Source organism: Oncorhynchus kisutch, linkage group LG29 (assembly GCF_002021735.2).
Source record: "Oncorhynchus kisutch isolate 150728-3 linkage group LG29, Okis_V2, whole genome shotgun sequence".
NCBI lineage: Eukaryota > Metazoa > Chordata > Actinopteri > Salmoniformes > Salmonidae > Oncorhynchus > Oncorhynchus kisutch.
In genome coordinates, this window is record NC_034202.2 from 27,806,204 (window position 1) to 27,833,565 (window position 27,362).

The 27,362-nt window shown below is 43.0% G+C and overlaps 2 protein-coding genes across 10 annotated transcripts in view; one reads left to right on the forward strand and one right to left on the reverse strand.

The window, feature by feature from the left end:
* Positions 1-554: 554 nt before the first annotated feature.
* On the forward strand, positions 555-18,554 carry LOC109873634 (putative bifunctional UDP-N-acetylglucosamine transferase and deubiquitinase ALG13). 9 transcript variants are annotated; one of them, XM_031809563.1, is made up of 24 exons: positions 555-835; positions 1,167-1,250; positions 1,352-1,402; positions 1,511-1,557; positions 1,696-1,789; positions 5,636-5,717; positions 6,058-6,226; positions 8,945-9,014; positions 9,131-9,239; positions 9,443-9,507; positions 9,606-9,706; positions 10,289-10,404; positions 10,520-10,742; positions 10,888-11,001; positions 11,159-11,315; positions 11,421-11,565; positions 11,670-11,705; positions 11,962-12,017; positions 12,195-12,272; positions 16,852-17,017; positions 17,102-17,221; positions 17,318-17,358; positions 17,469-17,652; positions 17,806-18,554. In XM_031809563.1, exons 1-24 carry the CDS (start codon positions 644-646, stop codon positions 18,069-18,071), a joined length of 2,766 nt encoding a protein of 921 aa, XP_031665423.1. In that variant the 5' UTR covers positions 555-643; the 3' UTR covers positions 18,072-18,554. The 9 variants fall into 9 exon arrangements, with proteins under 9 accessions (XP_031665423.1, XP_031665424.1, XP_031665425.1 ...); XM_031809564.1 differs by having other exon boundaries at positions 11,168-11,315; positions 17,806-18,544; XM_031809565.1 differs by having other exon boundaries at positions 10,888-10,995; positions 11,168-11,315; positions 17,806-18,544.
* A 1,952-nt stretch (positions 18,555-20,506) lies between these two features.
* LOC109873656 (short transient receptor potential channel 5-like) overlaps positions 20,507-27,362 on the reverse strand; it is a 40,272-nt gene continuing 33,416 nt past the window's right edge. The window contains exons 10-12 of the mRNA XM_020465300.2: positions 26,918-26,959; positions 24,684-24,773; positions 20,507-24,221 (exon numbers count right to left, since the gene is read on the reverse strand). Of these exons, the coding sequence (XP_020320889.2) occupies positions 23,304-24,221; positions 24,684-24,773; positions 26,918-26,959 (1,050 nt within the window). The 3' untranslated portion in view covers positions 20,507-23,303. The remainder of the gene's footprint in view (positions 24,222-24,683; positions 24,774-26,917; positions 26,960-27,362) is intronic.

The following is a 27,362-nucleotide window of genomic DNA, read 5'->3' on the forward strand; positions in this document are numbered from 1 at the left end:
GATGGCGAAGCGTGATTCATCACACCAGAGAAGGTGTTTCCACTGCTCCAGAGTCAAATGGCGGCAAGCTAGGCTTGTGTGTGGCTGCTCGGCTATGGAATCCCATTTCATGAAGCTCCCAATGAATAGTTATTGTGCTGACATTGCTTCCAGAGGCAGTTTGGAGTGTTGCAACCGAGGACAAACTATTTTTACAGCACTTGGCAGTCCTTGTGTGGCCTACCACTGCTATGGAGATTGCATGGCTGTGTGCTCGATTTTATAGTCCTGTCAGCAACGAGTGTGGTTGAAATAGCCAAATCCATTAATATGAAGGGATGTCCACATACTTTTGTATATTTGGTGTATATTCGGGTTAGATTTTGGCCAGATATTTTACAAATAATTTCCTCAGAGTCAGGTTTATCATTCGTTTCTGGCTGTGGAGTAGCCTTTTCACTGGATAAGGCATGGGAGGCTATAAACAAAATAGATGGGGGTGCAGTATTATAAAAAAACAAGAATATAGTGTAACCAATCAAAGACAAGAATTTTCAATAAAGTTTTCAACGGTTGGCACGAATGACGGTGTTGACTCTGTAATCAGTGCTCAGTTTTAGCACCTGTTTCCTTATTCCAACTCGAAAGGAAACTTTCGAACTGCATGTTTATCTTCTACGCGGAAAGCTATGAAGCTTTGCATATTTATAGTTTTTTTATTTACAACATCCTTAAAATGCAGAAAGCCTTGAAGAAGTATTTTGTAAACATGGACGAGTATCTAGCCAGCATAGGTCTCTACAGGAAAATGATGGCACGAGACGCGTCCTGTCTATTTCGAGCTGTCTCTGAGCAGGTAGGCTAGAGCAATTTAGCGAAATGTTTTTAGACGTCCCATTTGACGTTCAACGTTCAGAATATAATATATTACATTTATCTGACTGAATTCATGGTGTGCGAATAGGAAGTTGTCTTTTTTTTTCAAAATAAATGGTCGTTTGTGAACTCATGGGTTCATTTAGCCTGCCTGTTCATCTTCGGCTATGGTTCATTTGGCTGACTGAAATTATTGCCGAGGCCAGAGTTAAAATATGAATTGCACAACACTATGCTCCAGGGCGCAAAGAGGAGATTGTCGAATATGAAATAAAGGTGCACTATGTAATGATTGATTTCTTTCCCCCAAGATGTATTACTCTCAGAATTACCATCAAAAGATAAGGAAAGACTGTGTCACCTTCATGAGAGAGAACCGATGCAACTTTGAACCTGTAAGTTGACTTCAAAATGTTTAAGGGTAGGGACGTCCCAAGAATTCCAGATAGACTTAGAGTTTAAGCAATCAGTGCTAATGGCATGTTTTATCTCCTAGTTTGTTGAAGGGTCGTTTGAGAAGTATCTGGAACGTCTGGAGGACCCCAAGGTATGTTTATAGAACTACATGTTATAAAAGCACATTGCACAAGCCATGGGTCAGATTCAGACCATATGAAGAAAGGTCATGTACATACTGTTAAATGTTTTTCTCCAGGAAACCACTGGCCAAGTTGAGATAAAGGCTTTGTCGTCATTGTACAGGTAAGTGCTGCACAATGTGTTATCAGTTAAACATCACCTGCCACATTGTACAACCTTTGTGTTGGCCGACAGGATATTGTCAAATGTGATATGGAGAATTAGATTTGTGAAATGCAGTTTAATGTAACCTGAAATAAGTTTGTGTTGGCCGTGTGGCAGGCGGTGCTTCCTTGTATACAGGTATCCTGGGAAGCCACCAACGGAGATAACTGAAGTAGACTACATGGAGAAGGTAAGTGTGGTTATTCACTGCTCAGGCCCTGAAGCATCTTAAATGCCTGACTAATGAAGTAATTACCAGGCAAAACTGAACCAGGTTGCTAATTGTACCAGGTGTGTGGATAGGAGGTGATGTGTAATACAGAAGTATGTGGACACCCCTTCAAATTAGTCAAGTTTGCAATTTCAGCCACACCCGTTGCTGACGGGTGAAAAAAGTTGAGCACCCAGCCATGCAATCTCCATAGACAAACATTGGCATTAGAATGGTCCGTACTGAAGAGCTCAAGTGACTTTCAACGTGACACTGTTATAGGATGCCGCCTTTCCAACAAGTCAGTTTGTCAAATTTCTGCCCTGCTAGAGCCGCCCCAGTCAACTAAGTGCTGTTATTGAAGTGGAAACCTCTAGGAGCAACAACGGTTCAGCCACAAAGTGGTAGTACACAAACTCACAGAATGGGATCGCGGCGTGCTGAAGTACATGGCGTGTAAAATTCGTCTGTCCTCAGGTGCAACGCTCACTAGAGTTCAAAACTGCCTCTGGAAGCAACATCGGCACTGTTTATCGGGAGCTTCATGAAAAGGGTTACCATGGCTGAGTGAGTGGATACAGGCCTAAGATCACCATGTGCAATGCCAAGCGTCAGCTAGAGTGGTGTAAAGCTCGCCGCCATTAGACTCTGGAGCAGTAGAAGCTAGAGGTCGACCGATTAATCGGAATGGACGATTTTAATTAGGGGCGATTTCAAGTTTTCATTAACTATCGTAAATCGGTATTTTTGGGCACCAATTTGGCTTTTTTTTATATATATTTTTTTTAACACCTTTTATTTAACTAGGCAAGTCAGTTAAGAACACATTCTTATTTTCAATGACAGCCTAGGAACAGTTCAGGGGCAGAACGACAGATTTTTAACTTGTCAGCTCGGGGATTCAATCTTGCAACCTTACAGTTAACTAGTCCAAGGCTCTAACCACCTGCCTCTCATTGCACTCCACGAGAAGCCTGCCTGTTACGCGAATGCAGTAAGAAGCCAAGATAAGTTGCTAGCTAGCATTAAACTTATCTTATAAAAAACAATCAATCATAATCACTAGTTAACTACACATGGTTGATATTACTAGTTTATCTAGCGTGTCCTGCGTTGCATATAATCGATGCGGTGGCATTCGCGGAAGGACTGCCATTGCTTCAACGTGTACCTAACCATAAACATCAATGCCTTTCTTAAAATCAATACACAGAAGTACATATTTTTTTAAACTGCATATTTAGCTAAAAGAAATCCAGGTTAGCAGGCAATATTAACCAGGTGAAATTGTCAGTTCTCTTGCGTTCATTGCACTCATATATGCGATAATAAAAAACGTTTTGTTTTCGAAATGATAGTTTCCGGATTTGACCGTATTAATGACCAAAGGCTTGTATTTCTGTTTGCTCTATCAAATCATAGACTTAATTATAACAGTCTGACTGAGCGGTGGTAGGCACCAGCAGGCTCGTAAGCATTCATTCAAACAGCACTTTCCAGCAGCTCTTTGCTGTGCTTCAAGCATTGCGCTGTTTATGACTTCAAGCCTATCAACTCCCGAGATTAGGCTGGTGTAACCAATGTGAAATGGTTAGCGGGGTGCGCGCTAATAGTGTTTCAAACGTCACTCGCTCTGTGACCTGGAGTAGTTGTTCCCCGTGCTCTGCAGCTTTTGTGGAGCGATGGGTAACAATGCTTCGAGGGTGGCTGTCGATGTGTTCCTGGTTCAAGCCCAGGTAGCGTCGGAGGGGGATGGAAGCTATACTGTTACACTGGCAATAATAAAGTGCCTATAAGAACATCCAATAGTCAAAGGTATATGGAATACAAATGGTATAGAGTCCTATAAATACTATATTAACTACAACCTAAAACCTCTTACCTTGGAATATTGAAGTCTCATGTTAAAAGGAACCACCAGCTTTCATATGTTAAGTTCTGAGCAAGGAACTTAAACGTTAGCTTTTTTACATGGCACATATTGTACTTTTACTTCTCCAACACTTTGTTTTTGCATTATTTGAACCAAATCGAACATATTTCATTATTTATTTGAGCCTAAATAGATTTTTATTGGTGTATTATATTAAGTTAAAATACATGTTCATTCAGTGTTGTAATCGTCATTATTACAAATAAATGTAAAAGAATCGTCCGATTAATCGTTATCTGCTTTTTTTTTTTGTCCTCCAATAATCGCTATCAGCGTTGAAAAAACAATCGGTCGCCCTCTAGTGGAAACGTGTTTCTCTGGAGTGATGAATCACGCTTTATCTGGCAGTCCGATGGACAAATCTGGGTTTGGCGACGCCAGGAGAATGCTACCTGCCCTAAAGTTTGGAGAAGGATTAATGGTCTGGGGCTGTTTTTAATGGTTTAGGCTAGGCCCCTTAGTTCCAGTGAAGGGAAATCTTAATGCTACAGCATACAATGTTCTAGACGTTTCTGTGCTTCCAACTTTGTGGAAACAGTTTGGGGAAGGCCATTTCCCATTTCAGCATGACAATGCCCCTGCGCAAAAAAAAAAGCGAGGTCCTTACAGAAATGGTTTGTAGAGATCTGTGTGGAGAACTTGACTAGCCTGCAAAGACCCCTGACTTCAACCCCATCAATCTTTGAATTGAAACTCTGACTGCGAGCCAGGCCTAATTGCCCAACATCAGTGTCGACTTCACTAATGCTCTTGTGGCTGACTGGAACAAGTCCCCGCAGCAATGTTCCAACATCTAGCGGAAAGCCTTCCCAGAAGAGTTATAGCAGCAACCATTTTAATACCCATGATTTTGGAATGAGATGTTTGATGAGCAGGTGTCCACATACTTTTTGTAGTGTGCTTTGGTTTGTCCACTAGATGGTACTGCTCTCATTTGAGAAGACTATAGCCAAAGATGGTGTATATAAATGAAAATGGGGTTCATTCAGGCTGCTTACCATTGGAAGCAACAACAAAAAGTCAGTTCCAGTCTCGGTAACTTGGTGTGTCTCCCATAGACACCAATGCAATAGCAGCTGGGTTTGGTCTACTTCGTTCATTGAACCAGGAAAAAAACAAAAACAACTCATGCTTAGGACTCTGTTACCTCTATTTCTCTCTTAGTTCGTTCTCTATTCTGTAGACCAGATGTTCCCAAACTTTTGTGTTGTCCCGTACCCCTTCAAACATTCAACCTCTGGCTGCGTACCCCCTCTAGCACCAGCACTCTCAAATGTTTTTTTGCCATCATTGTAAGCCTGCCACACACCAACACACTATACGATACATTTTATTAAGCATAAGAATGAGTGTTTGTTACAACAGCTCGTGGGAAGTGACAGCGCTTATAATGATCATCAATAATTTAGATATTCACAATTTGTGATGAACAAATAAGGTTAACTCACCACAGGTTAATGAAGGGTGTGCTTGAAAGGATGCACATAACTCTGCAATGTTGTATTGGAGAGAGTCTGTCTTAAATCATTTTCCACACAGTCTACCTGTTTTTAACTTTCATGCTAGTGAGGGCTGAGAATCCACTCTCACATAGGTACCTGGTTGCAAAGGGCATTAGTGTCTTAAGCGATTTGCCAAGGCAGGATAGTCGGAGCGGAGACCAATCCAGAAATCTGGCAATGGCTTCTGATTTTTAAATTCAATTTTCACAGAACCGCTTGTTGCAATATAAATGGACTGTTTGAAAATGTGAAGTAAAAATACGTTTTTTTTATTTGGCGTACCACCGACGGCAGTTTGGGAATAACTGCTGTAGACTGATTTGATTTGGGGGGACTGGTTAAGAGTAAAAATGCTTTACACTTCACACTTGTGCTCTCTGACTGTTGCAGATTCTGCTGTGTTGCTCCAACAATGGCCATTATGATGTTGTGTACCCCAGGAACTACCCCATCCACGCAGCTCTGTGTCAAGGTCTGTACTCTCACTCATCAGAATTCAGAAAAATCAGTGGAGGCTGGTGGGAGGAGTTATTGGAAGACTGGGTCATTGTAATGGCTAGAATGGTATAGATGGAACCGTGTCATACACGTCAAAGGTAAGGAAACCACATGTTTGACTCAATTCCATTCTAGCCATTTCAATGAGCCCTTCCTATAGCTCCTTCCACCAGCTCCACAGCAGTGGATAAATCTTCACTCTAAGTCCTATAATTGCCTACTCATTTATTTTAGTTACTCAATATTTTAAATGATCAGTACTTTCATGTGTAGTGAATAGGAAATATACAACCTTTTTCTCCAACTGGATCCAGCCCTGTTGTATGAGCTGCTGTACACACAAGTCCTTGGTGTCGGCGAGGCAGAGGTGCAAGGAGCCTTGGAAGGGTTCCATGGCGGAGGTCGTCGCTATAGGAACAGCCTGTCGGTGTGCAGTGAGGATGCAGGCTATGACATCCCTGAGGACAGGGGTCAGACTCTGAGGTGAAGTTGTGCTCTGCACACCACTTGATTTCCATAAAGCCCTCTACACTAAACCTAAGTCTTACAGTTGCTAGTTACTTGGGTCATTCCATAAAAATGCATCCCTTTTGCATCCCTTTGATATTTTAACTTGTGCACCAATATTGAGTTTTAAAAGCCTGTTTATATTAAGTGCCCTTAATATAGACCACATGGAAAATTCAATACATACTTTTAACTAAAGACCTGGTAAAGTGCCAAAATTCAGCATTTTGACATGTCCTACTGTGTACCCTCTGACTTCTAGGAAAACGAACACACTTCATCCCAAAATGGCCACGTTTTTAGCATCATTGTAGATCCCTAGGTATTTTTTTGCTTTGACAGTTATTTCTGAAGATTATTATATACATTGAAAAAAATAAAGATAGGTGTAGATCAGAATCTGGTGCGACCACCATTTGCCTAATGCGGGGTGACATTTCGTTTACGTAGAGTTGATCAGGCTGTTGATTGTGGAGTGTTGCCCCACTCGTTAATGGCTGTGCAAAGTTGCTGGATATTTCCGGGAACTGGAACACAGTCGTACACGTCAATTGAGAGCATCCCAAACATGCTCAATGGGTGACGAGTTCGATGAGAATGCAGGCCATGGAGGAGCTGAGACATTTTCCGTAGCTTATGCCTGCCCATACCATAAACCCACCTCCACCATGGGGCACTCTGGTGACCCTGGTGAGGACAACGAGCATGCAGATGAGTTTCCCTGAGACTGTTTCTGACAGTTTGTGCAGAAATTCTTTGGTTGTGCAAACCCACAGTTTAATCAGGTGGCTGGTTTCAGACGATCCCACAGCTTAAGAAGCCGGACGTGGAGGTCCTAGGCTGGCGTGGTCACGCGTAGTCTGCGGTTTGTGAGGCCGGTTGGACGTACTGCCAAATTCTCTAAAACGACGTTGGAGGCAGTTCATGGTAGAGAAATTAACATTACATTCTCTGGGAACAGCTCTGGTGAACATTCCTGCAGTCAGCATGCCACTGTCGTGTTGTGTGACAACACTGCAGATTTTAGTGGCCTTTTTTATATGGGCCTCCTGAGTGGTGCAGCGGTCTATGGCTCTGCACCTCAGTGTGCATCACAAAAGGTTGTGATTGGGAGTCCCGTAGGGAGATGCACATTTGGCCCTGTGTTGTTAGGGTTTGGCCGGGGTAGGCCGTCATTGTAAATAAGAATTAGTTAACGGACTTGCCTAGTTAAAGGTTTTTCAAAAATGATTATAGACCCTTTTCTGTGTTTGAAACCATTGCCGCACAAGGGCGACGCGCAATTTGTGGCAGACCAAGGAGTTCTTATAGAACGGCAGCCAAAAAACATTAAGCAGATGAGAACCCCAAAAATATTTTGTAATATAACCGGAACTCTAGGCTGTTGAATGGGATGGCCATGGCTTTCTTGATGCCGCCAAGAGATGCGTGCGACGTCTGTCGTGTGCTGGAAAAGGGTCTGCACCTGTGTAATGATCGTGCCACGTAGGTCAGGTGGCTGGATTATCTCGGCAGAGGAGAAATGTTTGCTAACTGGGATGTAAACCAAATTTGAGAGAAATATGCTGGAAAATTTCTGGTCTTTCTATTTCAATTCATGAAACATGGGCCCAACACTTTTTACATGTTGTGTTTTTTAATGCTTTGTTCAGTAAAAAAAAAATGATTTAGTGATTCAATTTAAGGTTAAACTTGTCCATTTTTAAAGTCAACACGGTTTGTAATACATTTTCTGAAAGAAACATACAACATCGAATAGTCAAATCGTTGTGTTCAAGTATGAGCTGGTTTTACTTTCTGGTGTTTTGTGGTGGAAAACTGAGTGGACTGAGCGTAACACACGTTTTGTGAAGCTTTCATTCAATTGCCTATTCCTATTGCACACAAGCTTCCATTCCCTTTGTCACAAGGGGACTCATGGCTGATGTTTTAAGATGAACACATCAACCCTGTTACTTTTATTTGGCTTTTTTTTTTTTTTTTATGGGAAGAAAAAAAAGACTCAATGAATAAGGGTAGCCCATGTCTTCCATGCAGGTGAAATAATCAAACTTTCTTTTTTTACTAAGTTATATTACCCAAAAGGGACTCATGTCGTGAAACAACCCACCTACAGTATGCATAAATTCACCAAAGCGTCTATACACTGAGTTTACCAAACATTAGGAACACCGTCCTAATTTTGAGTTGCACCCTTTTGCCCTCAACAGTCTCAATTCGTCGGGGCATGGACTCTACAAGGTGTCGAAGGCGTTCCACAGGGATGCTGGCCCATGTTGACTCCAATGATTCCCACAGTTGGCTGGTTGTTCTTTGGGTGGTGGACCGTTCTTGATACACAGGAAACTGTTGCGTGTGGGGAAACCCTGCAGAATTTCAGTTCTTGATACATACCGGTGCGCCTGGCACCTTCTACCATACCCCGTTCAAAGGCATCTCAATCTTTTGTCTTGCCCATTCACCCTCTGAATGGCACACATACACACTCCATGTCTCAAGGCTTAAATCCTTTGTCTCGTCCACTTCAGAATCTGTGTAGATGAAGGGGGATCATGGCTTTCACCTGGTCAGTCTAATGTAAAGAGCAGGTGTTCTTAATGTTTAGTACACTCCGTGTGTATTGTAGTCATTGTATGAATTTTGTTTCAGGTTTTGGTAAAGTACAATTTTTCTACACTGTTTACTTTCTTGTAGGGATGATTGGGAGTTCAATGGGCACAGTCGCACAGAGGACAAAGCCCGACCCGGAGCAGAGGAAGCAAAGGTGGCAACGTTTTCTATAGCGTCTATTGTTAACACTGAGTTGTAGTTTATACAAAACATTTTTTTGACGAAGACTAGATTCTAGGAACACAAATCCAGTTTCTTTCTCTTCCTAAGACTCCAGATGGACCAGCAAAACTCTCTCTCCCGTACAAGGTGCTCAAAGCACTGGATTCTGAGATGTACAGAAATGTCCAGTTTGACGTATGGCATGACAGTCGCAGAGGTATGCCATGTTGCTCCCTTCTGTTGGGGTTTCTTGTGGAACTGCTGAATTAATAATGAGACATTAGTCATAAACGACAAGATTCACACAGAGCAGACCTTTTATCCGTGGGGTTGATATGATTATACTGTACATTCATTTCTTAATGTAGAGCAGTTGTATAATTGGGTGTTCTGGAATGGCATATCATTTCTCTGAAACAGAGATGCAGAAAACTGATTACATGGTGTTTGCTGGAAGACAATACTTCTTGGGAGACAAGTGTCAGGTACAGTAATCTAATTTATCCACTAAATTAAGATTGTTTTGCGAAAGAAGAAAAAAAATACTCCAAATGAATAAGGGTAGCCCATGTCTTCCATGCAGGTTCGTCTAGACCCCAAAGGGAAGTATTACAATGCCTTCATTCAGGAGGTGGGCACTCACCCCAGCGCTGTGACAGTGTTCATCGAAGAGCTTGGAGAAAAGTGAGATACCTGTCCCTTTAAAAAACACCCCCAATTGAACTGACTTACACATAGGCACTTCTACACAGCACCCATCAATGTGGGCTTATTTTAGTTTTCTGGCACATTCTTGTATTAGAGCAGTAAGAGGAACTGCCCCTCCCTACCGTCAGGCTTTGCTCCAAATCTACACCCCAACCCGAGTACTCCGTTCTGCCACCTCTGATCTCTTGGTCCTCCCACTAAACCCAGTACAAGGGCTTCTGTCCTGGCACCCCAATTATGGAACCAGCTTCCCCTTGAAACAGAGTCCTTGCTCAACTTCTGACCCCCCCCCCCCCCCCCCCCCCCGCTCTGACTGCGGATAGCTACTTTATTGAGGAAAATGTGCTTACTGTATGTGGTTGTCCCACCTAGTTATCTTAAGGTGAATGCACTGGAAGTCACTCTGGATAAGAGTCTGCTAGATGACTAAAATGTAAATATACCATCCCAAATGGTTCAGTCATACAGAATGATAGATGCAGTGGTTCACCATCAAGAAGGTGCTCTTTTCAATATTAGGTTTATGAGACCTCTCTCTACCCCACCCACCCCTTTCAGACATCTTGTGTCTCTGACTAACTTCAAGCCTGTGAACCCTGTCCCTGCCTGGAACATCACCCCGAGCCGCAAGGGACCATCATACAGCCGGCCTGAGCAGTATCCTGGAGAGATGGGTCAGTATGCCCTTTAACCGTTAGATGGTCTTAGTAAGTTTTTAATAACAATGAACATCGTATTGGCCTTGGACCATTGAAGACCTGTACAACGGTTAGCCCTTCTGTATGTTAGATTCAGAGTTGCGGGGCCGGCGGCGTTTCTTTAAGAAACCCAGAGGGAAGGAGATGCTGATGGTGGCTGGCCTGCCTCCCCGCTTTCAATCAGGCCCTGGCGGCATACCCCCTGGGCGTGCCCCTGGCATGCATGCCCCCACACCACCACCAGAGACAATGCCCTACGAACACTATCGGCCTCATCTTCCACCCAGGCCCCCGCGAGGATATGGCCCACCCAGGTTGGTGTGCTTTTAAATTTGACAGATATCACTCTAAAACACCTTTCCGCCACTGCTGTACTTCACCATAACTGAAGGTCATGTTCCTTACCGTTGATTATATTCTGCTGGTATCTATGCTGTTGCCAATCTGGGTTCTGTTCAGAAGTTCAGCCCGTTTCCTGAACAATCATCCCCTCGTTGGGCCGGAGATGACATACTACCCTCACTCAGGAAAACGCTGCTACCACAGCTTCGACAACTACTCATTCAGGTCACGGTAATACGCCTTTTATCGTCTTAGCGATGTCAAGCAGAATGAGCAATTTGAGCTACAGTAACTTTGGATATTACCGGTGGCCCTGCCCATAGAGAATGTAGTCATGGTTCGACATGACGTGGTTTTGTGGTTATAAAAGTATGTGTATTCATTTGAGCTCTTGCAGCCGAAGCAGGCGCCAGATCCCTGCTATCAGCAAGGAGTGCCAGTTCAGCTACGTCTCCGAGGCTGGACAGGAGGCACAGGACATGGATGGAACAATCACCTTCTATGAGATTGAGGGGGGAGATGAAACTGCCTTCCCTCCCTTGTCGGTAACTATGTAGCCAGCCCAGAAGCCCTCAGGCTACAGACTTTGATAGTTGGGAGCATTAGTATTCAAGTCAACCTGCTGTCTACTTTTGTAACTGTCTCTTTAGGGACAGACTGTAGAAAATCCCATGGTTCCAGCACTCCCTACATTCTGGGTGCAGCAGGGGCCGAGCCCCATCGCCACATCTGGTAAACAGGCCTTGACCTCATCAGAGGAGGACGCTGACGAGAGGAGCAATGGTGACGACCAGGGTAGGCCAGCCTGTCCAGTGACGCAGTTTTGATCACAATTATATATATTTTTTGAGTCGGAATGTAAATCGGAATGTAAATGGTAAATCCTTGGTGTGTCTCAGGTGAATATTCAGAGGAGTACATCTATACTGGTGAAGGTGAGTGTGTTGACATCACCTGCTTGTGAAGTTTCTGAAGTCGGTGAAGAGCTGGTAGGACAGTCCTTGGCCACCATTTTATTATATGCTGTTCTGTAGATGCATTTTCAACAGATTTCCATTAGGTAAAGACAAATTGGGCTATTCCATTTCCCAACTGATTCTGTCATTTGGTAACAGTCAAGGCTCACAATTGAAGACCCCTTGTACAATATGGATACAAGTTCACAATTGTCTTTTTTAAATCATCTTGCAGACACAGGGTTCCAGAGCCCATCAGTGTATGCTGCGGCAGAGTCCACTGCCAACCTGGTACTCTTCACTTGCTTTTTTGTTAACTTTTAATAACTACAGTTAAACTATAGTTTCACATGTGGGATAATTAGATGTATTGTATAATTTCCCATTCATGCCAATTTACTTGCTTTTTATTGGGGTTGATTGGTTTGATTGCATTCCTGTCTCCATTTGTTTTGCCTGCCTTTACAGACCATTGAAGAGGGAGGATCTCGTGCTAGCTCACCACAAGAGGGCATGGCTAGTTATAGCTACACTCAGTCACAGCAGGTACTAGAAGCTTTACAATCCGCTTTACCCAACTCCTCAATTGTCACATTTTGTCAGAAAAAAACATCAGGTTTTAAGTTTACTCAAACTGTAGAACGTTCATTTTCTTTGGACAAAAGTTACTTGTATGGCTTGACTTTTTATGTGAGTATTCAGACCCCCTGCTATGGGACTCAATTGTGCGGTGCATCCTGTTTCCATTGATCATCCTTAAAATCTTGCTATAACTTGATTGGAGTCCACCTGTTGTAAATTCAATTGTTTGGACATGATTTGGAAAGGCACACCTGTCTATATAAGGTCCCACAGTTGACAGTGCATGTCAGAGCAAAAACCAAGCCATGGGGTCCAGGTTTGTGTTGAGGCACAGATGTGAAATGTCCAAAAAAATGTCTGCAGCATTGAAGGTCCCCAAGAACAGTGACCTCCATTCTTCAACGGAAGAAGTTTGGAACCACCAAGACTCTTCCAAGAGCTGGCTGCCTGGCCAAACTGAGCAAGAACTTGATGGTCACTGACGGAGATGGTGGATCTTCTGAAAGGTTCTCCCATCTCTGCAGCACCCCACCAATCAGGCCTTTATGGTAGAGTGGCCAGACAGAAGCCACTCCTCAGTAAAAGGAGAAACAAGATTTTCTGGTCTGATGAAACCAAAATGGAACTCTTTGGCCTGAAGGCCAAGTTTCACATCTGGAGGAAACCTGGCACCATCCCTATGGTGAAGCGCGGTGGCAGCATGCTGTGGGGATGTTTTTCAATGGCAGTGACTGGGAGACTAGTCAGGATCAAGGGAAAGATGAACGGAGCAAAGTAAAGAGATCCTTGATGAAAATCTGCTCCAGAGCACCCAGGACCTCAGACTGGGGTAACGGTTCACCTTCCAACAGGACAATGACCCTAAGCACGCAGCCAAGACAATGCAGGAGTGGCTTGGGACAAGTCTCTGAATGTCTTTGAGTGACCCAGCCAGAGCCTGGGCTTGAACCTGATCTGAGAGACCTGAAAATCAAATCCAATTTTATTTGTCACATGTGCCGAATACAACATGTGTAGACCTTACAGTCAAATGCTTACTTAAAGCCCTTAACCAGAAATGCAGTTAAGAAAATACAAAAAATATATATAATTTTAAATAAATTAGAATAACAAAGAGCAGCAGTAGATAACAATAGCAGGGCTATATACAGGGGGTACCGGTATAGTCACCGTGCTGGGCACCGGTGTCGAGGTAATATCTAGATGGTTATTAAAGTGACTATGCGTAGATCGGGTAGCAGCAGCATAGAAGTGGCTGTACAGCGACGCTCCCTATCCAACCTGACAGAGCTTGAGAGGATCTGCAGAGAAGAATGGGAGAAACTCTCCAAATACAGGTATGCCAAGCTTCTAGCGTCATACCCAAGAAGACTCAATGGTAATCGCTGCTAAAGGTGCTTCAACAAAGTACTGAGTAAAGGGTCTGAATACATATGTGATATATTTTTATACATTTGCAAAAATGTCTAAACCGCTTTTGCTTTGTCCATTTATGGGGTATTATGTGTAGATTGAGGGGGGGACAAACATTTGAATCCATTTTAGAATAAGGCTGTAATGTAACAAAATGTGGAAAAAGTCGAGGTGTCTGCTTGCGCGCACACAATACCAGTCAAAAGTTTTGACACTTACTCATGCCAGGGTTTCTTTTTTTTAAAACAATTTTCTACATTGTAGAATAGTCAAGACATCAAAACTATGAAATAACACATGGAATCGTGTAACCAAAAAAGTTTTAAACAAATCTAAATATACTTTTTATAGTTGAGTTTCTTCAAAGTAGCCACCATTTGCCTTGACATCTTTGCCTACTCTCAACCATCTTCATGAGGTAGTCACCTGGAATGCATTTCAATTAACAGGTGTGCCTTAAGTTAATTTGTGGAATTTCTTTCCTTTGTTTGAGGTAATCAGCTGTTGTGACAAGGTAGTGGTGGTATACAGAAGAGAGCCCTATTTGGCAAAAGACAAAGTCATATTATGGCATGAACAGCTCAAATAAACAGAAATGAAGTTCAGTCGATCCAGGAAATGTCAAGAACTTTCAGATTTCAGTGCAGTCGCCAAACCATCAAGCTCTATGATGACACTGGCTCTCATGAGGACCACCACAGGAAAGGAATAACCAGAGTTACCTCTGCTGCAGAGGATAACTTAATTCTAGTTAACTGCACCTCAGATTGCAGCCCAAATAAATGCTTCAGAGTTCCAGTAACACACATCTCAACATCAACTGTTCAGAGGAGACTGCGTGAATCAGTTTTGTGAGATGCAGAGTAGGTGAACGGATGATATCTGCATGTGTGGTTCCCACCGTGAAGCATGGAGGAAGCGGTGTGGGGATGCTTTGCTGTTGACTTTAAAAAAAAATGTTTTTAAATTGAATTCAAGGCACAGTTAACCAGCATGGCTACCACAGCATTCTGCAGTGGTATCCCATCTGGTTTGTGCTCCTTACACACATCCAGGCTGTGTAACGGCTATTTGACCAAGAAGGGGAGTGCTGCATCAGATTACCTGGCCTCCACAATCACCCGACCTCAACCCAATTGGACCGCAGAGTGAAGGTAAAGCAGCCAACATCTGCTCAGCATATGTGGGAACTACTTCAAGACTGTTGAAAGCATTCCAGGTGAATGCCAAGTGTGCAAAGCTGTCAAGGCAAAGGGTGGCTACTTTGAAGAATCTCCCCAAAATATCTATATACAGTGCCTTGCGAAAGTATTCGGCCCCCTTGAACTTTGCGACCTTTTGCCACATTTCAGGCTTCAAACATAAATATATAAATCTGTATTTTTTTTGTGAAGAATCAACAATAAGTGGGACACAATCATGAAGTGGAACGACATTTATTGGATATTTCAAACTTTTTTAACAAATCAAAAACTGAAAAATTGGGCGTGCAAAATTATTCAGCCCCTTTATTTCAGTGCAGCAAACTCTCTCCAGAAGTTCAGTGAGGATCTCTGAATGATCCAATGTTGACCTAAATGACTAATGATGATAAATACAATCCACCTGTGTGTAATCAAGTCTCCGTATAAATGCACCTGCACTGTGATAGTCTCAGAGGTCCGTTAAAAGCGCAGAGAGCATCATGAAGAACAAGGAACACACCAGGCAGGTCCGATATACTGTTGTGAAGAAGTTTAAAGCCGGATTTGGATACAAAAAGATTTCCCAAGCTTTAAACATCCCAAGGAGCACTGTGCAAGCGATAATATTAAAATGGAAGGAGTATCAGACCACTGCAAATCTACCAAGACCTGGCCGTCCCTCTAAACTTTCAGCTCATACAAGGAGAAGAGGCCCATGATCACTCTGGATGAACTGCAGAGATCTACAGCTGAGGTGGGAGACTCTGTCCATAGGACAACAATCAGTCGTATATTGCACAAATCTGGCCTTTATGGAAGAGTGGCAAGAAGAAAGCCATTTCTTAAAGATATCCATAAAAAGTGTTGTTTAAAGTTTGCCACAAGCCACCTGGGAGACACACCAAACATGTGGAAGAAGGTGCTCTGGTCAGATGAAACCAAAATTGAACTTTTTGGCAACAATGCAAAACGTTATGTTTGGCGTAAAAGCAACACAGCTCATCTCCCTGAATACACCATCCCTACTGTCAAACATGGTGGTGGCAGCATCATGGTTGGGGCCTGATTTTCTTCAGCAGGGACAGGGAAGATGGTTGTAATTGATGGGAAGATGGATGGAGCCAAATACAGGACCATTCTGGAAGAAAACCTGATGGAGTCTGCAAAAGACCTGAGACTGGGACGGAGATTTGTCTTCCAACAAGACAATGATCCAAAACATAAAGCAAAATCTACAATGGAATGGTTCAAAAATAAACATATCCAGGTGTTAGAATGGCCAAGTCAAAGTCCAGACCTGAATCCAATCGAGAATCTGTGGAAAGAACTGAAAACTGCTGTTCACAAATGCTCTCCATCCAACCTCACTGAGCTCGAGCTGTTTTGCAAGGAGGAATGGGAAAAAATGTCAGTCTCTCGATGTGCAAAACTGATAGAGACATACCCCAAGCGACATACAGCTGTAATCGCAGCAAAAGGTGGCGCTACAAACTATTAACTTAAGGGGGCTGAATAATTTTGCACGCCCAATTTTTCAGTTTTTGATTTGTTAAAAAAGTTTGAAATATCCAATAAATGTCGTTCCACTTCATGATTGTGTCCCACTTGTTGTTGATTCTTCACAAAAAAATACAGTTTTATATCTTTATGTTTGAAGCCTGAAATATGGCAAAAGGTCGCAAAGTTCAAGGGGGCCGAATACTTTCGCAAGGCACTGTATATTGCGATGTGCAAGATTTCACTATGCCAAACAGTTCGCTTCACACTCTTACCGCGTAGTAACCGCGGGATCAAAACAGCCAACGTTAACCTCATGCTCTTAGTTGCGGAACTTGACCACCTAGCCTGTTTTACTTTGCATCTACGTCATGTGGCTGACTATTTTTTTTTTATTTTTTAAGCACATTGTTTGTCAATTGTAGTCAGATTTAGTTTTGTTTCCTCAGGTGGTGGTGAAGTCAGCAGTCATGCCTGCACAGGCTTTAACCACAGCCCCAGCAACTATCTTCACCTCTTCCTCTAGCAGCTCTCAGACCCTTCCAGCACCAATTGCTTCACCCTCAAACTATCCTCAAGGGGCTCCCATGCCCCCACATGCAATGGGCAGACAAGGTACCCACTCTAAGGGTGATGGTCAGACCAAAGGAGTTATTAAGCCCTAATACCTAACTGATGCCTATTTTCTCTTGTTTGTAGTTTCATCCATTCAGGTTCCTCCTTCCTCTCCCTGGTTTGTGAATGAGATGGGGGAAGCGGTCAGCACCATACCCCCTCCACCTTACTCCTATGACTCCAACGGCAACGACCTTCCACGAGGTTAGACATGCTTCCCCATGGCACGTGTTTAAATTCAACTTCTTATGGTTGACTTAAAAGATGTAACGGTAACTAAATGTTTTTCTCTTTCTGTAGATGGCAAGGTCCTCCAATATTACTTTAATTTAGGAGTCCAAGTAAGTGATTTATAGTATGTATGGGTGAACAGTTACTTGGCATGAGACACTAGACATGTCTTTGAATGAAAACAACCTATACCTTTTGATTTCTATCCATGTTGAAACAGTGGTACCAGCAGAGCTATTGGCATTCCATGGTACAGATGCAGCAGGCGTATCAGCAGCCTAATGCAGAGCAACAGTTCCAGTCCTACTCCGGAGCCCCCCCCCCCTCTGATCACACAGTCCCCCAGTCCTACCCAGAGACTGGGAGAGCAGGGCCTGATGGCCAGGGAGATGTTCTTGCCAATGGTCAGCGTCACCCCTCTGCCTCCAGACCTCATTATGAAATGGCACATCTGCATTGAGCAAGATCTTCAGTGTCACAATCTTACGACCTCAAGTATTACATGTGACTTATTTTCTTACCTTGGTCCTCACCCACCACCTTTTCCTTCCTACCAGGCACCCCCCTGCCCATGGACCCTCCCTCAGCAGGAGCCCCAGGCACAGTGTTCTACCCCTTGCTTCAGGACCAGTGCAGCCAACCCCCCCTCCACACCTACGAGCCTTATGTTCCGATGCTCTCTGCCACCTACCATTACCTCACACCCTGGAACTCAGGCCCTGCCCAACCACATGTGCACGCATCCTACTGCCCCTCCAATCACCCAGTCAACTATGTCACTGCACCCACACACCCAGGGCACTTTATTCCTCCCAGCATGTAACCAAGCACTGGGGGAGGGAGGTGGGCCCCTCTAACTACCCACATTCACCATATGTCACCCTATGTCATGTGTAACGTTTGTTCCACTTTTCTTCTTTTGAAGTTTGCATGTTTTTGAAGTTTGATGGTCAGTGGCTGTCTGAAATGCCACCCTATTCAAAAGTAGTGCACTATGTTGGGCAGTGGTTCCCATCCTTTTTCAGTTACTGTACTACCAACTGAATTTTGCCCTGAACTACCCCCTACTGCATTTTACCAGTAGGACAATGGTCTCATGAGTCTTCTCAAGTACCCCCAGAGGTACTATTACCCCAGTTTGTGTACCACTGATGTAGGGAATAGGGCGCCCTTGAAAAAGTGGTGCACTATATAGGGAATAGGGGTCCATTTCAGACACCCTCTGATCCAGTGTTTACAGAATGTTTAATACATTATTTTCATGTTTAATTAATAAAACGGTTTTGTTTCCCAGAAGTCAAAAGTTTATCATTTGAGCTGTCCTTTTTAGAGCAGGGCTCTCAACACTGTTCCTGGAGCACTTCCCTGTAGGTTTTTGCGCCAACTGTAAACTCTAAGATTCCTGGAAGACTGGACAATCAAAATAAGTCTTAATGTTAACATTAATGCTTCCCACAGTTGTCAAGTCGTCTGGATTGCAAATATCTTAAGCTTTAATATGATACACTAAATTAGCAATAAAAAATGACCTCACTGTCAACTTAAGTTTGCTGAAAATAAATGTGTAAATAGTTGTATGAACATAAGATTCAACAACTGAGACAAACTGAACAAGTTCCACAGACGTGACTAACTGGGGGAGGGTCAAAAGTAACAGTCAGTATCTGGTGTGGCCACCAGCTGCATTAAGTACTTCAGTGCATCTCCTCATGAACTACACCAGATTTGCCATTTCTTGCTGTGAGATGTTACCCCACTCTTCCACCAAGGCACCTGAAAGTTCATGGACATTTCTGGGGGGAATGCCCCTAGCCCTCACCCTCTGATCTAACAGGTCACAGATGTGCTCAATGGGATTGAGATCCGGGCTCTTCTCTGGCCATAGCAGAACAATGACATTTGAACAATGACTGTCTTGCAGGATATCATGAACAGGACAAGCAGTATGGCTGGTGGCATTGTCATGCTGGAGGGTCATGTCAGGATGAGCCTGTGGGAAGGGTACCACATGAGTATGTCTTCCCTGTAATGCACAGTGTTGATTTGCCTGCAATGACAACAAGCTCAGTCTGATGATGCTGTGACACACCGCCCCAGACCATGATGGACCCTCCACCTCCAAATCAATCCCGCTCCAGAGTACAGGCCTCTGTGTAACACTCATTCTTTCGACGATAAACTCTAATCCAACCTTCGAGACTGGCGAGACAAAACCACGACTTGTCAGTGAAGAGCACTTTTTGCCAGTCCTGTCTGGTTCGGCAATGGTGGGGTTGTGCCCATAGGCAACGTTGTTGCAGGGTGATGTCTGGTGAGGACCTGCCTTACTACAGGCCTACAAGCCCTCAGTCCAGACTCTCTCAGCCTGTCCGTCCTGTCTCCCTGTTGTGCTGTCTTAGGCGTCTCACAGTACGGACATTGCGATTTATTGCTCTGGCCACATCTGCAGTCCTCATGCTTCCTTCACACCTAAGGCATGTTCACGCAGATGAGCAGGGACCCTGGGTATCTTTCTTTTGGTGTTTTTCAGTCAATAGAAGGGCCTCTTTAGTAGTTCTAAGCGTTCATAACGGTGACCTTAATTGCCTACTGTCTGTAAGCTGTTAGTGTCTTAACGACCGTTCCGCAGGTGCATGTTCATTAATTGTTTATGGTTCATTGAACAAGCATGGGAAACGGTGTTTAAACCATGTATGATATGAAGTCATTGGGATTTTTACAAATTCTTTGAAAGACAGGGTCCTGATAAAGGGACTTTCTTTTTTTGCCGGGGCAGCAGGGTAGCCTAGTTAGTGTTGGACTAGTAACCGAAAGGTTGCCAGTTCAAAACCCTGAGCTGACAAGGTACAAATCTGTCGTTCTGCCCCTGAACAGGCAGTTAACCCACTGTTCCTAGGCCGTCATTAAAAATACGAATTTGTTCTTAACTGACTTGCCTAGTTAAATAAAGGTACAATTTAAATAAATTTAAAAAAGATTATGAAGTAATATGTATCAGTCATTAAGATATATTTGGGCTTGTTTAGCTGCAAGTTCTATGATGTAAACTCAGATACTAGAGGAATTTCATGTTTACGTATTGTCCAACAAGTGTTAAGGCCATGATTGTTTCATTTAAACCTTTAAATTATTCAAATATCTAATAAATCTGAACTTTTTGTTTGCTTTTATAGCACTCACTGTGTCAGGGCTAATTTTGCATTTCAGCATGTTTTTCTAGATTCAGAACCTAAAACAATATTTATCAAGAAAATGGTATTAGGTGTAGCACAACAAATATTTTAATAGTTTAAGCATGTGTTGCAGAACAGTGATGCAAGTATTGACAAATGTATCTTAAGGGGGTTAGCCATTAGTGACCGGTGACAAGCTACTGACTGAGTTGACAACAGCTACTCAAAACAGACATATTTTTGCATCCAAGATCAATAAAATAAAAACATTTGTAAAATATGGAAAAGTATTAATTTAAATCCCCAATTAAAAACAAACGTTCTATTAGATCTTTCAGCACTCTGAAGGAGTTTGTTTTACAGATTTGACAAATTGCATATTTTCTACTTTTATTCAAGCGGTATACACAGTAGCAATATAGTTTCTCCTAAGTTGCTTTATGATTCTAAAACCTAATTAAACATATTTGAACCATAGACTGAGTTATCTAAAGCCACTTTTTTTTGGCATATCAGATTTGAATCTGTTTTTCCTGAAGTCTGAACAGCCAAAAGCCACATGGAATCAGACATTTCAAGCCACATTTCAGCATAGGTAGTTTGAAGTCATAAATCTGATTCCTGGGCATGTGACGGTCAAATCTGATTTATTTGCCCTGAAGTGGTTTTTAGACTTTTGACATATCTTGTTACTTGCTAGCTACTCTGACTGGTTGACAAGAACATGACGTGGTAGCTAACTAGCTTGTTAATTGTTTACAAACAAATTAGTGAATGTACTACAACGCTAAACAGCTGCCTAGCTTGCTAGTTTTCTGCTGTGGCTAGCCAAAAAGGACTTGTTTTGAAAGTTGGCTTGTCTCATCCTTTGAGGCTTCTACTAAGCTAACATATGTAATTGTTTTAAGATGGTCATACCATGGATCATAAACCTATTTTATAAAATATTGAATTTAGCCTTTACTACTATAGCTCATAGAATTGAATAACACTTTCATAAATGGCAACTACCTCCATACTTCCATTTAATTTGTATGGGTTACCTTGTCTTGTTGCAATACCTGTAATCAGGAGATGGTATAGCTAACCCTGCTAATTTCTGATTCATTTTGAGTTTTTTAGGAGTCAGTTTTGAGAAAAATATTCCTTAATCAGAGGGCTATTGCAATAAACAAAATTTTCAACACTTTTGGGGGGAGTTAGCCATTTTGATAGGACTGCGGCATTTCCTGGCACAGAGCCTGACAGGGAAATTAACAATACTAAAAATATTTTTACAAATTACAAAAAATGTTTTCCTTTATAAAATTCACCTATAAATAAAGTTTCCCTGCCGGACAAGGATTGTCCCCAACTTTCAAGAATCTTTGAACTAACCTGATTAAGCTTATCTACCAGCTTCTTATTAGAATCAGGTGCGCTTGATTAGGATTGGAGGGAACATTTACCATAAACAGGGTTGGAGAGCCCTGCTTTAGAGAAGTAATTTGGTACGATGATGGTATCTGAGGGCCAGGACCCTGGACAGCACATGACCGATGTTGCTGCTACCCTTCCTGTCATAATCAGCACCATGGAGAGTGCTAGCTCACTGGTACTCAGGCAGTTTTGTTCACTGAGCTTGGCTGTGTTTACACAGTCAGCCAAATTCGGATCTTTCCCAATTATGGGCAAAATTGCTGATCTGATTGGTCAAAAGATCAAATGCAATTACTAAACTGTTCATTTTGAATTGATGGGATGGCACATTATCTAAGGTGAATCCTGAATACTGCAACTAGCGAATGCATTGAGTTGTCACTAATAGCCCAGAGTATAGCTATTTCAACATTTTGGACAGTTCAGTCCAGTTTTATTTGACCACTATACAGCCTATCATATCACAATGGCCCAGTCTTGGAATCCTAGTTTTCCGAAGAATCAGTCAAATATGGTTTAATATATTTGAATAGATAACGCTTAATCAAATTATCAAATAAAAATGTGTATTTGTATACAAGCTTGTTTTCAACAACTATGAATCATTGTTTGCGTAGGGGTCCTCTGCCAAATTGATCTTGAGTATTATAATTCATAACCATCTTGTCCAAAGTAAATGAGACTATAAATAAACACATTCAAACTATGGATAAATAAACCTACCCCTACTAATATCATGCATTTCCTGTCTCAATAGCCAAAAATGGGTAGTGACTTATTTCCAAGAAACTAGAAAAAGAAAACTTTCATGGTAAAACAGAGGACAGTATTCTTAGTTAATTGTCCAAAAACAACTTGAAAATATTTAACCTGAAATAAACATATTCCACCATGATATTAACCATCCATGTTTAGGTTATGATGTACCAAAAGGACCACACGACTGTATAGAGGACATCTGGCATTTGTATGTGGCACACTACCTGTATGTGGCACACTACCTGTATGTGGCACACTAAACAGTCTGGTAAAAGACAATAGAAAAACTTGCAACAAGAGATTAAACATATTTGTAAGAGAGTAGAAGTTTGGACAATGGTAATAGCTGACCTGTGTATATGACCCCCTTGTCTCAGTGATAAGTTGATAGGTAAAATAGAATTAACTGGGCAGAAACTGTATGAGAACACGTGTTGAGAGAGGATAGTGAACTTACAATCCACAAACAAAGATCTAAGCATCACAGGTAGGTGGCAGTATGCAAACATAGTTATATTGCAATAAATAATGTTTTTTTTTATTTTTTTCATTACATGTTTAGAATCTTCCTATGATATCTTTGAGAAAATTAGTCCTGGGTTTTGAATACTTGTGTCAGACACTTTTTTTCTCTGTCCTCAGCAGTGTGACCTGAACATATTGTAGTTTGCTGTCCTACATTATTCTGTGGGTGGCGGGTGTCTCTAAAGCTGTGTGGTGATGGAGTCCTGCTCAGCCCACCACTCTGAAGAGTCCAGCTCATCACATGGTCCTATCCAGGACTCATACATGTCCTCACTAGAGCCCAGGAGGACAGCCTGGGAGCTGGAGGCCCTGATGCTGGAGTCCCTGATGCCAGAAGCACAGTGCAGGGATGGCAGGGAGAGGCCCGGGGGCGGTAGGGAGTGACCCGGGGGCGGCAGAGAGAGGCTCGGGGGCCGTAGGAGCAGGCTGTCACTCCCGTTAGCCTGCTGGGGTGAACCCTGGGGTGGGGCCTGGGTAGGGGCTTGGGCCTGGGGTAGCTCTTTCAGGTTCACCCCCAGCCGGTCCAGGTGAAACTGGCTGCATGTAACCTGGGGATCGGGGGCGATATGGACGTCCGGCCAGGTTGTGGGCTGATGAAGTAGGCCATCTGAGATGCTGTAGGTGGGCTGGTGCATGCAAGGAGGAGGGGCCCTGTGCTCTGGGACGTGTCCGTTCATGCGGGAGAAGAGCAGACCCAGCCGCCTGATGGAGTCTCTCTTGGACTTGGAGAAGCGCTGCAGCTGGCCACCAGTGCGGCTGAACACAGCAAATGAAGGGGAGGAGGAGGAGAACCGCAGCCCGTTGCACTTTGGTTTGTTGTCCACTGGCCCCTCCACCCCTGACATGGACTTAAAGAGGGCAGAGACACTGAACCCAGAGTCCTTGCTCTTCCTCTCAGCGGTCGACATGCTGAAGGACACCCCCTTGGCCCCTTGGTCCCTGGACTGACCCTGTCCGGCCCCTCCCTCCCCCTCATTGTTGGCCTCGTCCTGCTGAGTGGCCTCACTGCTGGATGAATAGGTTCTCCGCGGGGGCTTCCTGTTCCCCAGCAGATCCAACACCTCATAGCGGAAACTGGAGATGTCCTGCTTCAGCTCCTACAGATCAGTTAAGAGGGTGATATAGAGGATGGACAGATCAGTTAAGAGGGGGATATAGAGGATGGACAGATCAGTTAAGAGGGGGATAGAGAGGATGGACAGATCAGTTAAGAGGGTGATATAGAGGATGGACAGATCAGTTAAGAGGGGGATATAGAGGATGGACAGATCAGTTAAGAGGGGGATAGAGAGGATGGACAGATCAGTTAAGAGGGGGATAGAGAGGATGGACAGATCAGTTAAGAGGGGGATAGAGAGGATGGACAGATCAGTTAAGAGGGGGATAGAGAGGATGGACAGATCAGTTAAGAGGGGGATAGAGAGGATGGACAGAACAGTTAAGACGGGGATAGAGAGGATATAGAGATCCACAATGAGGTTAGATATTGTTCTATGACTATGGTATAAAGGCACATTTTGTGGATGAATGTTTAAATAGGAAACTTCTGAGAAACCCACCTTAAAATTCTCCTCAGTCAGTCCCTCGTCTGTCTTAGCACTGCGGATCATGGCTGCTACATGCCTCTTTACCAGGTTCCTGATCACCTCCTGCACATAGGGGCGGCAGGGTAGCCTAGTGGTTAGAGCATTGGACTAGTAACTGGAAGGTTGCAAGTTCAAACCCCCGAGCTGACAAGGTACCCCTGAACACACTGTTCCTAGACCAGTTAACCCACTGTTAACCCACTGTTAACCCACTGTTAACCCACTGTTAACCCACTGTTAACCCACTGTTAACCCACTGTTCACCAGTTAACCCACTGTTAACCCACTGTTCACCAGTTAACCCACTGTTAACCCACTGTTAACCCACTGTTCACCAGTTAACCCACTGTTAACCCACTGTTAACCCACTGTTCACCAGTTAACCCACTGGCCATCATTGAAAATAAGAATTTGTTCTGACTTGCCTAGTTAAATATAAATAAATAGAGACAGTCACATTACATACCCTACATTATATGATGAAGTTATGGGCATATTTAACAAATTAGCATCTTGTAGGCTATTTTTCTAGACTTGTCCCTAAGGAGGAAATGATCTGAGATGTGGGTAAAGGGGCTCTTCCTTCCTTACATGCATACATTTGCATTCTGGGTTTAACAAGGAAACACTGTTTAGGCATATTCAGACATTGTTATTAGCTTGAGGTGAAAATCTGGACGGGCATAACTTTGCATTCATTTGCATGTTCAGGAGACAAATTACCAATCAAACCGGACTCTTTTACAGATGGATTATTTTGCGAATAAACAAATCCATTACATTTTTTGTGGAGGTGCTTGTATATTTAATCTAACAATCTACACTATGGAAGGGTAAGAAACACGCATAACCCTCAACTCAACACATGCACAAAAGGCTGCCTCAGAGCACCCCTTTCTCTGATAGGCTCTGCCTTATTGCCCAATCTCATTCATTTGGAGCGGCAGCTGTATTCTTTGATAAAGTGCGTTCATTGGACAGCCTCCAGTCAAAGCATTTAAGTCTGGTTTAGTCTGCTTGGTGTTAGAAGGCAGCAGGGGAGCCCCAGCAGCACAAGGCCCTGGCTGGGGAAGGGAAGGGGAGGAGGGACGCCAAAGGTGGGGCTAATTGCAATTACTGAGGCGAGGACGGACTGATAAGTGCAGGGGGGGATAATATATTCTGTCCTACCCTGCTGCACGGTCAACAGTGTCAAATATTCTGTCCTACTCTGCTGCATGGTCAACAGTGTCATATATTCTATCCCATTCTGCTACATGGTCAACAGTGTCATATATGGGGCGGCAGGGTAGCCTAGTGGTTAGAGTGTTGGACAAGTAACTGAAAGGTTGCAAGTTCAAATCCCTGAGCTGACAAGGTACAAATATTTCGTTCTGCCCCTGAACAGGCAGTTAACCCACTGTTCCTAGGCCGTCATTGAAAATAAGAATTTGTTCTTAACTGACTTGCCTAGTTAAATAAAGGTAAAATAAAAAATAAATTGGTGGCTGACTAAATACTTTTTTGCCCCACTGTATAATGTCTCCCACTCTGCTGCATGGTCAACAGTGTAATATATAATGTCTCCCACTCTGCTGCATGGTCAACAGTGTAATATATAATGTCTCCCACTCTGCTGCATGGTCAACAGTGTAATATATATTGTCTCCCACTCTGCTGCATGGTCAACAGTGTAATATATATTGTCTCCCACTCTGCTGCATGGTCAACAGTGTAATATATATTGTCTCCCACTCTGCTGCATGGTCAACAGTGTAATATATAATGTCTCCCACTCTGCTGCATGGTCAACAGTGTAATATATATTGTCTCCCACTCTGCTGCATGGTCAACAGTGTAATATATATTGTCTCCCACTCTGCTGCATGGTCAACAGTGTAATATATATTGTCTCCCACTCTGCTGCATGGTCAACAGTGTAATATATAATGTCTCCCACTCTGCTGCATGGTCAACAGTGTAATATATTCTAATAAACATGTGCAGCACACATGTTTGGTACAGTATATTAATGTCAGGGATCTAGCCCAATAAGAGGTGTTTGTGAGAGATGTGTAAACAAATCAAATCAAATGTATTTATATAGCCCTTCTTACATCAGCTGATATCTCAAAGTGCTGTACAGAAACCCAGCCTAAAACCCCAAACAGCAAGCAATGCAGGTGTAAAAGCTCTTGTCCGTGGTTATCATGATAGCAGACGGTTACCTGATAGTGCTGGTTCTGAATCAGGTTGTCAGCATGACGCTCCTAGAACCACATGAAAAGCAGAAGAATCGAATGACTTGATGACTTGTTGTTATGCAGAATTTCTATCAACAGCACAGATATATCAGTATCACTTTACAGGTCTCTCTGCATTTTACAGTTGTACCGGGAGAGTGACTTAAATAAACATGTTCTGAACCGTGTTTAAAGACCTAAGGAATTTATATACATACAGAGCATTAGGAAAGTATTCAGACCCCTTGACTTTTTCCACATTTTGTTACATTACAGGCTTATTCTAAAATTGATTATTAGTGTTTTCCCCCTCATCAATCAACACACAATACCCCATAACGACAAAGCAAAAACAGGTTTTTAGACATTAGTGCAAATGTATTTAAAATAAAAAACAAATATCACATTTACATAAGTATTCAGACCCTTT